The sequence below is a fragment of the Heptranchias perlo genome, chromosome 8 (assembly GCF_035084215.1).
Source record: "Heptranchias perlo isolate sHepPer1 chromosome 8, sHepPer1.hap1, whole genome shotgun sequence".
In the NCBI taxonomy this organism is placed as follows: domain Eukaryota; kingdom Metazoa; phylum Chordata; class Chondrichthyes; order Hexanchiformes; family Hexanchidae; genus Heptranchias; species Heptranchias perlo.
In genome coordinates, this window is record NC_090332.1 from 86,139,456 (window position 1) to 86,156,561 (window position 17,106).

The 17,106-nt window shown below is 40.4% G+C and overlaps 1 protein-coding gene across 1 annotated transcript in view; it reads right to left on the reverse strand.

Annotated features, from left to right (window-relative positions):
• Positions 1-16,995, reverse strand: part of esf1 (ESF1, nucleolar pre-rRNA processing protein, homolog (S. cerevisiae)) — a 45,560-nt gene extending 28,565 nt beyond the window's left edge. The window contains exons 1-8 of the mRNA XM_067989464.1: positions 16,889-16,995; positions 13,049-13,811; positions 8,850-9,154; positions 8,547-8,660; positions 7,006-7,121; positions 4,645-4,797; positions 3,037-3,151; positions 426-588 (exon numbers count right to left, since the gene is read on the reverse strand). Of these exons, the coding sequence (XP_067845565.1) occupies positions 426-588; positions 3,037-3,151; positions 4,645-4,797; positions 7,006-7,121; positions 8,547-8,660; positions 8,850-9,154; positions 13,049-13,775 (1,693 nt within the window). The 5' untranslated portion in view covers positions 13,776-13,811; positions 16,889-16,995. The remainder of the gene's footprint in view (positions 1-425; positions 589-3,036; positions 3,152-4,644; positions 4,798-7,005; positions 7,122-8,546; positions 8,661-8,849; positions 9,155-13,048; positions 13,812-16,888) is intronic.
• Between the last annotated feature and the right edge of the window lie 111 nt (positions 16,996-17,106).

Below are 17,106 nucleotides of genomic sequence, written 5' to 3' on the forward strand. Positions count from 1 at the left end.
GAAGATGTCCAAGGAAAATACAACAGCTTCTGTTCTTTCACATACAATTACAACTTCAAAATGTTAAGTAATGCATCCTGTTTGTATGTGCATATGGCATTGTGCTGTCATTATTAACAACGACAATCAAATCTTCAAACAAGATTACTCACCAACCTTCTGTCAAGGGTCATAATAACACACTCTATTTTACACATTCCAGCAATATTTAGGGATTGGCGATAAATGCTGGCCTCGCCAGCGATGTCCACATCCCATGAACGAATAATAAAAAAATATTGCAGAACTGCAGGTCAGTAATTGAGGCTGAGTGACACATGGAGCACCACATTTACTGAGGGTCAAAGGAAAGGAAGAGGTGGGCGTAATCAAGTCTCAAGACTACCACTGCTTTAGAAAGATCCTGAACCCAAATCTTTCCTCACCTTGCTGTGGTTCCTTCTCCTCCTCCGTGTCTGCTTCAGCATCTTCCTCACTTGAAGAAGCCAAGTATGCTTTGAAATCCATTTCCTGAATCTCATCCTTTTTAAACCGTCTTGTCAACGTAGTGACACGCTCATGGTCAGTCTCATCCCATGTCAATTCCGCCTACAATAAACAAAATCAAGGTTGATTTCTGACTAAGAGGACAGGGTCAACCCTTTTGAAGCAATTGACTTATAACAGATAGTCACATTGTTTTGATGATTTTTGCCTGTACTGTCCGGAGGTCAGGGCAAAGAGAAAATTAAAAGTGAATGGACGGTGTACCCAGGGATTGATATAGGGACCACCATTGTTTCTAATTTATATTTATGACTTGGATTCAGAAACTCAATGCAAATTGGTCAAATTCGCAAATGATGCTTAAACCAGCAGGGGCAGTGGATTCAGAGGGGGCAGCTCAGAAATTAATATTTAAGTAGGCGCAACAATGACAAATTAAATTAAATGCCATCAAATATCAAGAACTGCACAAAAGGACAAAAATGGGCAATACATGCACTCCATGAATGGTGTTGAAGTGAATAAGGACAAAGTTGAAAGAGAGCTAGGAGTCTTAGATGCTCAATATAATCCAACCAATGCAGAGCTGCAATCAACAAAGCAAACAGAATGCTAAACTGTATAGGCAAAACTGAAGAGTACAAGGCAGAGAAAGTCATGATCAAACCAAGTGCTCTGGTCAGACCACACTTTGAGCTTACTGTCTCTCACCGTTTCAATCCCCCATTCCACTCCAGCCTCTCCGTCTTTGGCCGTCCATACTGTTCAAATAAAGCTCAATGCAAGCTCAAGGAACAGCACCCTATCTTTCAATGCGGCACTTTGCAGCCCCCTGGCCTTAATATTGACTTTACTAATTGAAACTTTAACCTTAGTTTAGCACTAGTGGATGGCCGGCACTTGTGTAATCAGCTACCAGCAAAAGTCAGAGCCTTTGGGACAGGAGGGAGAAAATTGGAGGGTTATTTTTTTTTTAAAACCGTAAAGATCCTCAACTTTTATCAACTGTTTAAAACCACATTTTAGAAATAGCAGAGATCAATGGTTTTAAATCCAATCATTGGAATGTCCTGGATTACAACCTGCACCGACTTACTGCTTCTAAATGTTCTGAAAGCTAGTTCCAAACTTATTTGAAATAACGTTTACCCAGATCAATACTGTTTCCAAGGTAGGTAGTATTTATCTCTAGTAATTATACTCTGAATGCAAGCAAGCTCAGTGCTGTGGAAGAGCAGAGGGACTTGAGGGATACAGGTTCAGACATTAAAAGCAACACCTCAGGTTGATAAGGCCGCAAAAAATGTAATAGAATTCTAGACTTTATCTTGAGATATAGAATATAAAAGCCAAGAGGTAATGATGAGATTATGTAAAACCGTAAGATCTCAGAGTACTGTGTGCAGTATTGGGCTCCACTCAAGGAAAGATATTGAGGCCCTTGAGAGGGTACAATGCAGATTCACTAGGGCGCAGCCAGGTATGAGGGAATACAAACACAAAGACTTGAAAAATTGGATTTTTTTTTTGGAACAACAGATTATGGGCCAATTTAGTAGACATTTTTTAAATTGTGAAAGGATGGGACAGGGTAAATAGAAGCAGGGCGTTTCTAGTAGTTGAGGGGTCAAGAACAAGATACAAGGTTAATTGCAAGAGATTTAGAACAACAGGCATGAGAAACTTTACACAGCAAGTTGAGACTGTAAAACTCACTTCCGGGGTTAATGCTTGATGCAGAAACTAAGTCAACATTCAAGATTAGATTCAATAGGGAAATGAAGGAAAAAAGGTTGAAGGGATATGGGAACAGGGTGGGTAAATGTGATTAGAACCATTTGCTCACGTGGAGGGTAAACGCCAACACCGACTGGTTGGGCGAAATGGCCTGTTTCTGTGTTGTAACTACATTTCTGAGTATAAGGTATTAGCATGATTAAGCAGGGTCGAATGCAGCAAAGTGATTTATCAGAGTGAATAATTAAATTGTTGATAATTATCGTATAGTGATTAGCCTTAAATGCCAGTTAATGCTTTAATTTAACTTTAATGTGTATATAAAAATCTACATTCTGAAAAGAAAGGAGGTTTATAGGTAACATATAAACAAAGCATTTAATGATTCTGCAGAACTTTAATTCAGTGTCAGAAAATCATCATTTAAAAAATGTGAGACAAGTTAAATCTCTCAGATGCATTATTACCAACCCCACTTCTTTAAAAAAAAAACAATTTTGTTCTGGCACATGAAAATGATAAAACAGCATGAAATCTGCCCAGTTCCGTACTTCATTTTTTCATCTCGACTACATTATGCAATTTTCTGTGTCCAAGATTTTTTAAAACTTTTTTAAATTGATGCATGTAGGACCATAGAAAGCAAAAATTACATCTAGTCTTAACTGTAACCATATACACATTATTTATTACTTTAAACTGATCTAATTTGATTTTTATAAATTCCAAGTTCACAGTTTATGAAATGGATGATTCATTGTATATACATGATCCATGTTGTTTATAAGATTACGGGCAAATGCTTTTAATTACCTTTGATGTGCTGAGTGCTGTTGATGTGAAATATTTTGGGTTGTATGCTGCCAAATCCACATCTGCAGCAACATCCTTTGGCTCATCATCAAATGTTACTTCGTCTGGTATAAACCTGGATAACAATACAAACCCAAACAAACCTGTTCTCAGACACATACATCTTCCATTCCTTGCTGCACAGTAGCTGCAGCAACATAATTAGAATACAGTATTTAGCTACCAAGAAATAAAAATCTGTACTCAAAGAATATCTACAATTAAGTAAACTCACTTCATGTTAATAGGTTAAATTGGTTTATGGCAAAGACAAATGCAGCAAACACTTCAATTACCGCCACCGCCACCACCACCACCCACCACCACCACCACTGGTTTGGGCATGAATATCTGTTAAAAATTGCACAAACGAAAGTCATCTTTCCAAACAGAGCTTTAATTAACTGATAGGGGACAATTGAGCAGCATAGAGAAGAGCAACTGTTGTCATTGTTTTGAGCAATTCACGAACACTTGCTCATTCATTATTGCAAATGAGATCCACCAGGGAACCGAATGGAGGGCAACTGTTGCTTGTGGAACTGTACCCCCAGCACACGTCACTGCCTTCAGTACACAAAGAGAGAAAAGGGGAAAAAAAAAATCAAAGAATAAAATAAAAAGAATGACTGAAATTAAAGATGGTCAAGCAGACAGGCTATGTGTCCCAGTAGACTTAATACTCAAAATGTCCAAACACCACAGAGCAGCAAAGAAATCAAATAGAATGCTGAACTATATTAACCAAAACAGTAGAGCACTAGTCAGAGGAAATCATGCTCAAACGGCATGGTGCTCCAGTCAGACCACACTTCGAGTACCGCGTCCAGTAAGGTGTAAAGCAAATGTCAGGAAGTTGTTTACACAAAATGATCAACACATGAAATGGGCTTATGGGTTGAGAGGGGGATGAATAACCTGAAATTAATAGAACAATTGGATGCTGCAATTTTGGGAAGTGGGGGAGGGGAAACGATAGAAGAGAGGGTACCCTAGGTTCTTTCTGAATTAACGAATTAAAATAGGCCGAATGGCCTTCCTCACCCATATTTATCTTGTGAACTGAATGACAGAAGCAGCAACAGTAGGTAAAAATAAAGTAGTTCCAAGGAAATTATTATCCAAATAGCCAAAGTCATGCATCAGTAGAGAAACTGAAGTAATAAGTGAGCATATTTAAATGTATGCACGGAAATACTCCAGCTTCAATGTTCATCCCACCCCCAACCAAACCAGTGTTAAGTCAAGTGGTACTTTTGGCAAGTGCCCAATTTGACCTCAGCTAAACTTGGCCAGATTAGCACTTGGGAATCAGCGCTCAATCCAAATTGGAGGAGGGGAGATGTGCGTTGCATTGTAAATTCCCAGTCATGTTTATGCCTGCTGGTTGCTGCCAGAAGCAGCAGCCAAATGGTCTCCATTTGCTCAGTGCAGCCCTGCTGCCCCACAAAATTTATTTACCAAAGCTAATTAGAAGTTGCTGGCTGCCCGTTACAGATTCACTCATGCAATTAATTACATGTTGCTTTTGCAAGCCAAAGAAATAGAAATTCAACATCTTTACTTAACCTGAGATCCAGATAGGAACAGCTACTTTCATACTCCATTCCGTCACATTCCTCATAAAGCTTGTTTGCTGTTTCATGAGAATCACAGTCCACCACTGCATAGTAGTACTTCAGCCGTTTGAACTGATACTCTCGCACTTTTTCCCTGATAATTCTATGAAGAAAGTATAATCGTTTTTAAGAAAAAAAATCAGAAACAAAATACTTGCTGCAAAATGTGCATATAAATGCCCTAAATGTCCATCACTGCAAAGTGGTTTCAGATTCTTTCAGTATAACTGCATTTAATGCAATGCCAACTTTTTAAAAGTTAAAACTAAAGTTTAAAAAGTTCCCGGGTGGTGCAACGAGCTATCCTCTTGGTTTTTAAATGTTAGCAAGAAGTCAAGGGGGCAGTAATAGAATGGAATTTTACAGCACTGGAAGCTATTCACCCAATGCTGGCTCTCTGAAACAGCTATCTACTTAGCCCCCATTCCCTGCCCTTTCCCCATATTCTTTTCCATTTTCAAATAAATATCCACTTCCCTTTTAAAAGCCATTATGAATTTTGTTTCCACCAATGTTTATGGTAGGCCATTCCATAGTCTTAACAAACCTCTGCATTAAAAAAAATCTTACCTCTCCCATTATTCTTTTGGTGATGATCTTAAACTTACGCCTCTAGTTATTGACAGGCTGGAAATAGCTTTTCCCTATTAATTTTGTCAAAACCATTGATAATTTTGAACACTACTATCAGATCACCTCTTAACCACCTTTATTCTAATGAAAAGAGCCCCAGTTTCTCTAATCTTGCCCCATAATTAAAGCTTCTCATCCCTGGTTTCATCTTAGTGAATTTCTGCTCCATCCTGTTCATGTTCTTGACATCTTTCCTAAATTGAAGCACCTAAAACAGCGCATAATATTCTAACTGCGGCCTAATCAATGATTTGAATAGATTCTATATATCACCGCTTTGGCTTTGTACTCAACACGTGTATTTAGAAAACCTAGGATCCCATGTGCTTTTGTTTTACAAGTTTATCAACTTGTTCTCCTGCTCTTAAAGATTTGTCTATCCTAACTACCAAGACCCTCTATTCCACTACTTGTTTTGAAGTGTGTTTGTTCTCTCCTTATTCAGTCCGCTAACACTAAAAACTCTACTGGGATTTGGTCAGCAGAGGTCCACGCATGTACTTAAGTACACATTCACAGACCTCTGCTTTTATCTGACTATAAGGCAGCGTGCTGACGGCAGTATAGCTTGACATTGCTGGCTCAAAGAAGAGGTACCACTTTTAAAGATGACCTGCAGTATAACTGCAACACAAGATTTATTTTTCCAAAAAGTATAACCCATTTCCCAATAGGATTTTCAGGCACAAAATGCAATGTGTTAAAGAAGGAGTCTCACTAAAAAGGACTACTTACAATAATCAAACAGTTTCAAAAAACTAACATCCGTTACTTCTGTTCTGTCCAGTTGTAATTTTTGAAAGATATACATGTTGATTTGACTTACAGGAGATAACGGCAAGGGAGCTGAATTAACATTGGTACGGATGGCATAAACCCCGGGATGATCTAGCATGATAATGCAGCGCCCTCAATTGGTGGGTCTGGGAATCCTTCAAATCTTATATGCCCAATTGTGTTATCAGTACCCACTGACAAAGCAAATTATTTCATTAAAAATCCAGTGATTCAAATAAAACTATCAAAACTACAAGTAATTATTTGTATTTAAAGAAGTCCTGATGGTGAGATGCAAATTAATTTTGTTTGTTTTCAATGCACAGGTATAAATTGAAATTACTTTAAGGAATAAATTTCCTTCGGAATAAAATAACTGTATTGATATACTTTAATATCAGCTGACATGACGTAAGCTTGTGTCTTAGAACCCATGGCGAGTTCCCAATCTGCCTCATCGGAGGAGCCAGTGAGCAAAGAAACGTATCGAGAGAGAGTTGCCACAGGGCATTTAAGTAGCAGCATTGGCAGTCTGCTTATCCTCCTAGATGATGTAACAAGTGTGAATAATTAAATAATATTAAGAGCATAAGGAAAAGAAATGTCCCGTAAGAGGGGTGGGAAATAATTGCCAATTGCTGATACATCATCTGATGGAGATTTCAAGTGTAACACTTTGGACAAATACACATACTTTTTGAATCCACTTTGGTACACTTCAGCTTTCCAAGTTTTTTAGTCGCAAAGAGGAATTCACACATAAGGGGATTTGGCAAACTTGATATCACTACTGGTAAATCAACCATCCGGCCTAGGATAGTCCTTTAATATAAATATTATTGCACTATTACTACAGAGTTCAAAAGGTGCTGGAAAATGAAGTCCACCAAACAATGTTTACCTTTGTTCTTCTGTGTCGTCGTCTGCATCTTCTGGTAAATTATTGTCCAGCAATTCTACAGGCCCACGTAACTGTTCCTCTTTCATTTTTTCCTTTCCAAATTCTGAAGGGTAGATCTAAAGTGAGCATATTAACCAGTTTTAAAATATTTTTAGTTACACATAACCTGCTTTTCAAATATCTGCACAGTGGACAATTTTTTTTTAATAACTAGGTTGTTGGGGAAATTTGCTGGGCTATGGGGAAAGCACATGGGAATGGGACTAATTGGATTGCTCTTTCGCAGGCACGATGGGCTGAATGGCCTCTTTCTCTGCTGTAAGATTCTATGATTTATATACAACAATCATTAACACACAGGCCAGCATTTTAGTGGATAAATGGAGTTTTGCTTACTCCCTTTATTCTGAAGATCCACAATGTCAACTGAACTTTTCCAAACAGAATTATAATCTACATTTTAAAAAATTTATATATTGCTTAGCACAAATTCTCTAATTATTCCAATACACAATTATATCCATTCTTGAGTTCCAAAGTAACTGTATTCTGCTCTCCAAAATCTTTTATCTGTGCATCTATCATCATTGTATCTTGAAAATAAAATCATTACATGGAGAGAAACCAGAAGATGTAATTACTGTAATATATCAACACATTGTTACACTTCAAAATTTGCTATATCTAATTTTAATTAGTTTTAGGAGTATACACAAGGCAAAGCCACACACCAGCAGATATCACCCCACCACAATACTGCAGAGATAGGAGATTAGAGTTATTGTGGATGTTTAATACTGATAAAGGAACCATCTAATGTATGACATCCATGCAGCAGATCCACCACTGCCTCAGCACACGTGACATCTGAGCACTAAGAAGATAAATACTCCCATGATTTTTCTTCTACAGTTATTCATCAATGAAAACGTCATGGTGTGACACCCCTAATCCATGCTAATATCCAAAAGGTATGTGTACCATAGAAATGTAAGGACAGAAGAAAGCCATTTCAGCCCATTGTGCCTCTGCCTCTACTTGCACTATGCTGTCTACTCTAGTCCCATGTTCCTGTTCTTTCTAAAATATAAATGTCACTTGTATTTTATAAAATTAGATCACTGGGGCTATGAACAGTTCCTTCAAAATTTATGTACATATACCTCCCTCCCCAATTTTAAAAGAGACATTTTCTCCTGAACTCTGTTCCATGCATCATACTTTGTTCCACAAGGGCAAGGAACTGGTTCCCATGCCTCCACTTACAGTGCTCCTGAACAGGTGGCTGGGAGATTGGCAAGAGCAATGCAATTGTGTCAGGAGTGACAACATTTAAGGTAATCCTAAATTCTACCACTAGCCAATACACATGGTATGTATCCCAATATGCAACCACTGGCACCCAGTCATTTTTAATTTGCAGAAGCAGTCCAAAATTTATTTTTGTTAAAGTGGCTTTAAATCTCAACGAGGGATGGGGGGGGAAAAAAAAACACAATGTAACTAGGGGAAAAAAAATTGAAAAGATTAAAAACACTCACCTTCACAGAAAACACAACACCTCCTTGGGGGATGAAAGAATTTAATAATACCAGCAGATCTTTTGCCTTTATTTTGTCCCAGTCTATGTTGCAAACTGCTAACCGTCGAGTGACCTATCAGGTAAAACAGGATGAGTGTTATGGAAATCTTGTGAAAATTCCCCCACTGTTACTTTTTACAACTCCTAAATTATTTTGTAGAAAATTAGTAATTCAATAACTGGGTTTGATCTTAAAATCTGTAGATTTTTATTTACAACCTATGTGATCAAATGGGGAAAAAAAAGCAATCATGGGATGTACCGTATCTCCACGTGGAGCATCCTTGGCCAGTTCTCCCCAGTCGTGCTCAATTTCTGGGTCCTTTTCTAATAGATCATCAAAACAGTCATCTTCATCAGAGCTTGTTTCGACATTTCCTTTCCCTCTGGCTAAGTCAGGGCCACTGTCACTATCACTGTCCTCCTCAGATGATTCCTCATCATCTTCACTGTCTCTTGTTTCTTCATCTTCATCCTCCTGACTCTGGTCATCTGACCCTGAAGATTCTTTTTCACACCAGTTGCCTTCACCGTGATCACTGTCACCTTCACTGATGTCATCACTTTCTGAAATACGGAAACAATTACACAAGCACTTCAGTACAAAAAAACATTTTGAGGCACAGAACTGTTTTTCTAACAACTTTTTAAAAAGATGAAACTAAGTGTTAAAGCCCTCAAAACAATAACAGAAAAAGCTGGAAGCACAAAGCTGATCAATCAGAAAACAAAGTCGATGGTTTAGGTTCATACTCTTCCTCCGAACTTTGAACAAAGTTATTAACCCAAATCTTTGACTGTCTGTGGTCTCCACAGGTGCTGATTGGCGCACCATGTGTGTCCAGCCTTTTCTGTTTGTTTCAGATTTGCAGTATTTTGCTTTTTACTTGTATTGGCAAAGTCCCATCTCTTCAAAACTACCTGACGAAAGATGAAATTTTTTTTTTAGCAACTCAGAGAGAAATCAATTTATAATTTTCAGGTTCAATTTAATTGTTAACATTTAGTGATGGAATGGTTTGTGGAAAAAAATTACAAAAGAAACACTTTTCTCCTTGTGCATTCAGGTAGTGTAAAACACTTAGAGGTACAATTTCCATGAGGCGGGTTCTCCAATCTCCCGCTGAACCCCAGCAGATCGATGGAAACCCCAGAGAAACAGCGTAAACAGCTGTTTCTGTAGATTTTCCACCAAAGTTAGGGGAGAACCCCCACGGAAACTCTACCTCTTAATGTTTTCAAAGGCATTCTCCTGCTTTCAACCAGCCACTGCAATGAAGTCTGCAGCCTCCACTGTCCTGCTGCTCTCAGCGCAATGAAAAATGTGTCCAACAGCAAACAATTGTTGGCTGATAAAAGAGGTGCATCTGTCCTGACCCTCCATTTTGTGTATGCTGTGTCACACCGTGTCCCTTACTTGGTCTCCTTACTTCACCTCCATAAAGTGTTCCACCATTCACAAAACCAAACGGCATCTTGGTTAGATATGAGGCATAGACGTCACAGATAACAGATGGCGATTTATACAGGGGCGGTGGTGTACTGAACTAGCAACCCAGAGGTCTTGAGTTCAAATCCCACCATGGCAAGATGTAAAATTGAATTCTATAAATCTGGTAATTGTGGGCAAGCACCAGAAAGAAAATGAATATGAAAGCTGCTGGATAATGATAATTTAAGATAATGATTGAGACATATAGATAGTACAAATACTAAAGTAATCGATGAAGCCAACTATGAGGAAATGAGAATGGAGCAAATGAGAACGGAGCTAAGGAAGATAACCTGGAGAAAAATACTGACAGACGACAAAGTAGAACAATAGTGGGCAATACTTAAAGGGAAGATCAGGAGTTCATGAGAAATATATTCCAGTAAAATAAGAACAAACTAGCCAAGAATGGGATGCCATTGATAAATCGAGGTGGGAATAAAAGTGAATCTAAAGAAAAAGGGATACACAAAACACAGAGTAAAGGAGAGGATGACAAAAGGGATTATGGTAAGCTTATGAAAGAGGTTAAAAAGACAATTAGGCAGTCGAAGAGGAAATATGGAATGATAATATCAAAGAATATTAAAATAAACAGTAAAGAATTCTATAGGCACATAAACAACAAAAGATTAAAACAGGGATAGGGATGAGCAGGAACATTCACCGGAGATGATACTGTAATGGCAGGGATACTGTATAAATACAGTGCCTCAGTTTTCATTGAAGAACAAAGAGGAAATGACAATAGAAGAAATCAACAGGGATATTACACCAGTTAAGATTTTTAAAAAAGAAGATATTTAGCCAAATCTGAGGACAAAGTCCTGAGTCCAGGTGGATTGTACCTGCAGATACTCAAAGAAACAGAGGCACCAGTATCCATATATAAAAATTCAATAGAAAAATAAATTGTGCCAGAGAATTGGCAAACAGCAAATGTAATTCCTATCTAGGAAAAAGGATATAAAACAAATCCAGGGAACTGTAGACCAGCTAGCTTAACATCAGTAGTAGGAAAAATACTAGAATCTTTGCTAAAAGAGCAGATAACAAAACATCCAGAGACAGAGGATATAAGAAAAAATCGTCAGCATGGATTGCTAAAAGGATGGTCATGTTTAACCAACCTTATTGAATTCTTTGAAGAAATAACAGAGAGTAGCCAAGGGCAATGCAGTGGATGTGGTATACATGGACTTTCAGAAGGCCTCTGACAAAGTGCCACATAAGAGACTCATGACAAAGGTCAGGGCATGTAGAGTCAGGGGCCGGGTAACAGAATGGATTGAGAGATAGATACAAAACAGAATGTAGAGGGTAGGAGTTATGGATAGTTTCTCAGACTGGTAGAAAATGGGAAGTGGTGACCTGCAGGGATCTGCGCTAAGACCACTGTTCTTCACGAATTTCACAAATGATTTGGACTGAGGAATTGGATGCATGGTGTCGAAATTTGCAGATGACACCAAATTTGGGGTGTAGCTAATAATGTAGAGGGCTGCACCAAAACACAGGAAGACATGAACAGGCTTGCAGAGCGGGCAAATAAAATTCAATACAGCGCAGTGTGAGGTGGTTCAGTTTGGCAGGAGGAATAAGGAGACCAATTATTCCTTGGAAGGCAAGAAACTAAATGCGGTAAAGGAGCAAAACGATCTGACAATACAGATATACAAATCATTAAAAGTAGCAACACAAGTTGTTACAGTCATAAAGAGTGCAAACACAGTTATGGGGTTCATTTCTAGAGGAATATAATACAAAAGTATGGAGGTAATGTTAAATTTATACAACACCTTGGTTGGACCACACTTGGGACTACCATGTGCATTTCTAATCTCCATACTACAAAATAATATCGAAGAACTGAAGAAAACACAGAAAAAGTTACAAGGATATTACCAGAATTGAGAAGGTACAACTATCAAGAAATATTGAGCAGGCTGGGACTCTTTACTCAGGAAAAAAGACTAAGGGGTGACCTGATAAAGGTCAACAAAATTACGAAGGGATTCGATGGGGTGGATGCGGAGAAACTATTTCCACTTGTGGGTGAGTCCGTAGCAAGGAGGAATAAATATAAGATAGCCAATAATAGATCAAATCAAGAATTTAGGAGGAATTTCTTTAAAAAGTGGTTAGAATGTGGAATTCTCTGTCACATGGAATGGTTGAAGCAGATAGCATTGCAGCATTTAAGAGAAGGCATTATGCACACATGAGGGAGAAGGGAATAGAGGGATACGGAGGCAGGGTGGGAAGAGGTAATTGGAGTGGGAGGAGATTCACGTAAAGTATGAACACCAGCATAGACCAGTTGGGCTGAATGGCCTGTTTCTGTGTTGTAGATACTATGTAATTTTATGTAGGAGAACTCCCTACTCTTCTTCAAATGGGGTCTTGAGATCTTTTATGTCTTCTTGAGCAGAGAGCACCTCCAACAATGCAGCACTCCTTTAATACTGCACTGTGTCAGGCTAGAATACGTGCTCAGCTCTGTAGTGGAAGGTTAGGGTTAGGGTTAGAGTGCTACCAACTGAACCAAGCTGAAACTCATAAGCCCAATTTCTGAAGACCATTATTGAAACAAAAACTCAAAAACACTGAACGTGATGCCATTGGCAAGGAAATTAATGTCAATAGTTAATCCAAGCAAACCAATAGCGAACAGAATTTAAGTTGCAAACTCAAAACAAAAAAAATAGATGACCATTTCTGAAACTGTTCAATAACATCCAGTTTAATAACAAAATATTAAACGTTTGCCTGGGCGTTAAGGCACACATTTGACACATTAGGACTGACCTGGAGTACCAAAGTTTCAAATGTAAAATGTAAGCAAACAGAAATGTAATGATACTCGTATGACTGTATTATGCTCGTCAGATATATTTTTGTGGGGGCTTGTCTCAAGGTCAACAAGAGGAAGGGAAATAAAAAAGGATAAATCCAGGAAAGCCACGTACCTGATTCAATTTCATCTTCTGAAGTACAAGGTTTAATTGTATTCAGACTTGTCAAACCTCTTCCTAAGCTTTGTTGATTCCCTGCTGCTAATTGTTTTACTTTTTTATCTTGATTTCTGTTGATATTTTTCTTGAGTTGTTTCTTCTGGGTGGAAATGGATTTCTTTTGCTTTGCACTGGTGTGGTCCACTTCATCATCACTGCTTTCTGAACCATCATCTTTTAATACTCCCATCTCACTGGCTGTCTTTTTAAGCCTTTCCTGTTTAACTTGAATCTTGTCACAGACTTCAACAAAATTGTCAATTAACACCTCAGTTCCCGGTTCTTTTTCTGTTGCCTTGTCCACGCCAGATTTTAAAAACATCTCCTGCTTTTTCTTCTTTTTGTCTTTTGCATCTTTGTCAGGACCACTTTTTCCTTTTAGTTTCAATTTTTTCCCTCTCTCTTTTCTTTTGTTCTTTGTGCTTTCGTTATCGACCAAGTCAGAGTCGTCGGAGTCCAGGTCATAAAAACGCTTCAGGTCTTCTGTTGTACTGTGGCTGATTGGTCTTCCTCTCTTATCCACTGTGTAATTCAGTTTGAACTTCTTATCGTGAAACATTCCCTGAAATCTTTTATCAATCTTGATCTTGCGCTCCTTCTCAGGCATCTCCCAGAATCTGGGGTCCTTCATCACCTGACTGAAGCGCTCATCATTTGATATTTCCTGGGATCTCGATGCCATTTTTACCTAATTTTCTTTCCAAACTGCCAAGAAAAACTGCAACAAAAAACAAATATTTAAGAAACAGTTATCAAGGATCCCTGAAAGACCATTATTGAAATATATAAATTAAAAGTGAAGTGCTTATGCTGTGCTTTAAGGGCACTGATTTTCTGAATTACACTTTATAAAAATGTTCTTGGGGAATAAGCATTTTCCTCATCAAACTTTCCATGACATTCCTGTTAAGGATGAGGACAGACAATCTGCTATCAAGCCTTTGCCAATTCCTCCCTTGATCCAAGTTATTAATTGTGATTTGATTTGATTTTAAAAACCGCTACATGGCTAGAATGCCTCAAAACCAACATCTGGAACTTGCCTTGAATGGAGTCACTGGTGTAAAGTTACCCTCCTATCATTCACTCCATGGCTCAGTGGATTCGAGCACCAGTTTGTAATGCTTCGATGCCTAACTTGCCCAAAAGCAGCTCTGCTGTGACAGTGATATTTTCAGGAAGGTTACTTTTGAAAACTCAACAAAAAAATGTTCCCAAAAAGAGGCCTTGCTGAAGAATGTCTTCCTGGACATTGCTGGTCCCGAAGAAGAAAAATCACAACTGCCTATTTATACTAACGCAAAAGGACTCGTTAACAGTCACTCCGAAAGCAAAATATTGTGGATGCTGGAAATCAAATAAAAACAGAAAATACTGGAAAACACTCAGCAGGTCAGGCAGTGTCAGTGGAGAGAGAAGCAGTTAACATTTCAGGTAGATGACATATCACTATTATGATGAAAGGTCATTGACCTGAAATGTTAACTCTGTTTCGCTTTCCACCGATGCTGCCTGACCCACATGTTTTCCGGCATTTTCTGTTTTTATTGCCTATTTATACTGTTGGTGACTGGCCGTAGTTGAAGCCGGGACGGTGTTTGAGAGTTTCTCTGTCAGTGAACAAACCATTACGAGTTTATCTCGTAGCAAACAAGCAGGATTTCTGTTCCTAAATTATGAACTATTCGGTTCATATTTGCTACAGCTCTGCCCTAGGAGAGGCAGGTATCAACTGTTTCCCATCTCCGCCCCTGCCTCAGCTCATCTGCTACTCAAACCCTCATCTATGCCTTCGTTACCTCTAGACTTGACTATTCCATTGCTCTCCTGGGCAGCCTCCCATCTTCCACCCTCCATAAACTTGAGTTCATCCAAAACTCTGCTGCCCGTATCCTAACTCGCACCAAGTCCCGTTCACCCATCACGCCTGTGCTCGCTGACCTACAACGGCTCCCAATCCAGGAACGCCTCAATTTTAAAATTCTCATCCTTGTTTTCAAATCCCTCCATGGCCTCGCCCCCTCCCTATCTCTGTAACCTCCTCCAGCCCTACAACCCTCCGAGCTCCTCCAATTCTGGCCTCTTGCTCATCCCCGATTTTAATCGCTCCACCATTGGCGGCCGTGCCTTCAGCTGCCTAGGCCCTAAGCTCTGGAAATCCCTCCCTAACCCACCACCTCTCTCTCCTCCTTTAAGACATTCCTTAAAACCTACCTCTCTGACCAAGCTCTTGGTCACCAGTCCTAATATCTCCGATGTGGCTCGGTGTCAGGTTTTGTTTGATAATTGCTCCTGTGAAGTGCCTTGGGACATTTTACTACGTTAAAGGCCCAAATCATAGTACGGTACAGTGCAGGAGGCCATTCGGCACATCGTGCCTGTGCTGGCTCTTTGAAAGAGCTATCCAATTAGTCCCAACCCCCTCCTCTTTCCCTGTAGCCCTGTAAATGTCTTCCTTCAAGTATTTATCCAATTCCCTTTTGAAAGTTTCTATTGAATCTGCTTCTACCACCCTTTCAGGTAGTGCATTCCAGATCATAACAACTCTGCGTAAAAATGTTTCCTCATGTCGTCTCTGGTTCTTTTGCCGATCACCTTAAATCTGTGTCCTCTGGTTACCAACCCTTTTACCACTGGAAACAGTTTCTCCTTATTTACTCTTATCAAAACCCTTCATGATTTTGAACACCTCTATCAAATCTCCTCTTAACCTTCACTGCTCTAAGGAGAACAACCCCAGATTCTCCAGTCTCTCCACATAATTGAAGTCCCTCATCCCTGGAATCATTCTAGTAAATGCATTCTCAACTTGTCCTGCCACCTTCAAAGATTTGTGTACATAGACCCCCAGGTCTCTCTGTTCTTACACCCCTTTAAAATTGTACCATTTAGTTTATATCACCTCTCCTCATTAGTCCTACCAAAATGAATCACCTCACACTTCTCTGCATTAAATTGCATCTGCCATGTGTCTGCCCATTTCACCAGTCTGTCTATATCCTCCTGAAGTCTGTTACTATCCTCCTCATTGTTTACTGCATTTCCAAGTTTCATGTCATTTGCAAACTTTGAAATTATACCCTCTATACCCAAGTTCAGGTCATTAATATATATCAAAAAGGGGCAGTGATCCTATTACTGACCCCTGGGGAACACCACTGTATACTTCCCTCCAGTCTGAAAAACAACCGTTCACCACTACTCTCTGCTGTCTGTCCCTCAGCCAGTTCTGTGTCCCCACTGCCACTGTCCCTTTAATCCCATGGGCTTTAATTTTGTAAACAAGTCTATTTTGTGGCACTTTATCAAACGCCTCTTGAAAGTCCAGATACACAACATCCACCGCACTGCCCTCATCGACCCTCTCCCTTACATATAAACGCCAGTTGTTGTTCAGCTCCCTCCCCTGGGAGGCCCGCGGATACCCCGAGCGACCCCCCCCCCGGAGGCCCGCGGATACCCCGAGCGACCCCCCCCGGAGGCCCGCGGATACCCCGAGCGATCCCCCCCCCCGGAGGCCCGCGGATACCCCGAGCGATCCCCCCGGAGGCCCGCGGATACCCCGAGCGACTCCCCCGGATACCCCGAGCGAGGCCCGCGGATACCCCGAGCGACCCCCCCCCCCGGAGGCCCGCGGATACCCCGAGCGACCCCCCCCCCGGAGGCCCGCGGATACCCCGAGCGAGGCCCGCGGATACCCCGAGCGAGGCCCGCGGATACCCCGAGCGACCCCCTCCACCCCGAGGTCACGGTGCTGCCGCCCGGTGCCGGGCCTGAGGCCGATCCGCCTCCTACCTCAGATCTGCGCGCCAGCGGCCTCGTGCAGCGACTCCAGGCCACCAGCACAACAGGGCCTGACCCTTCACCTCCGGGGAATGGTCGAGCTCAAGACGTATTTGGAGGAGAGAGGGAGGGGGAGTCGGGTCGTCTGCCGCTGCCGCGCACCGGGCCGGTTTCTTTGTTTTGGACATTTACCCCCTTTTTTATTAAATGGTTCAGTCACACGCTATCGG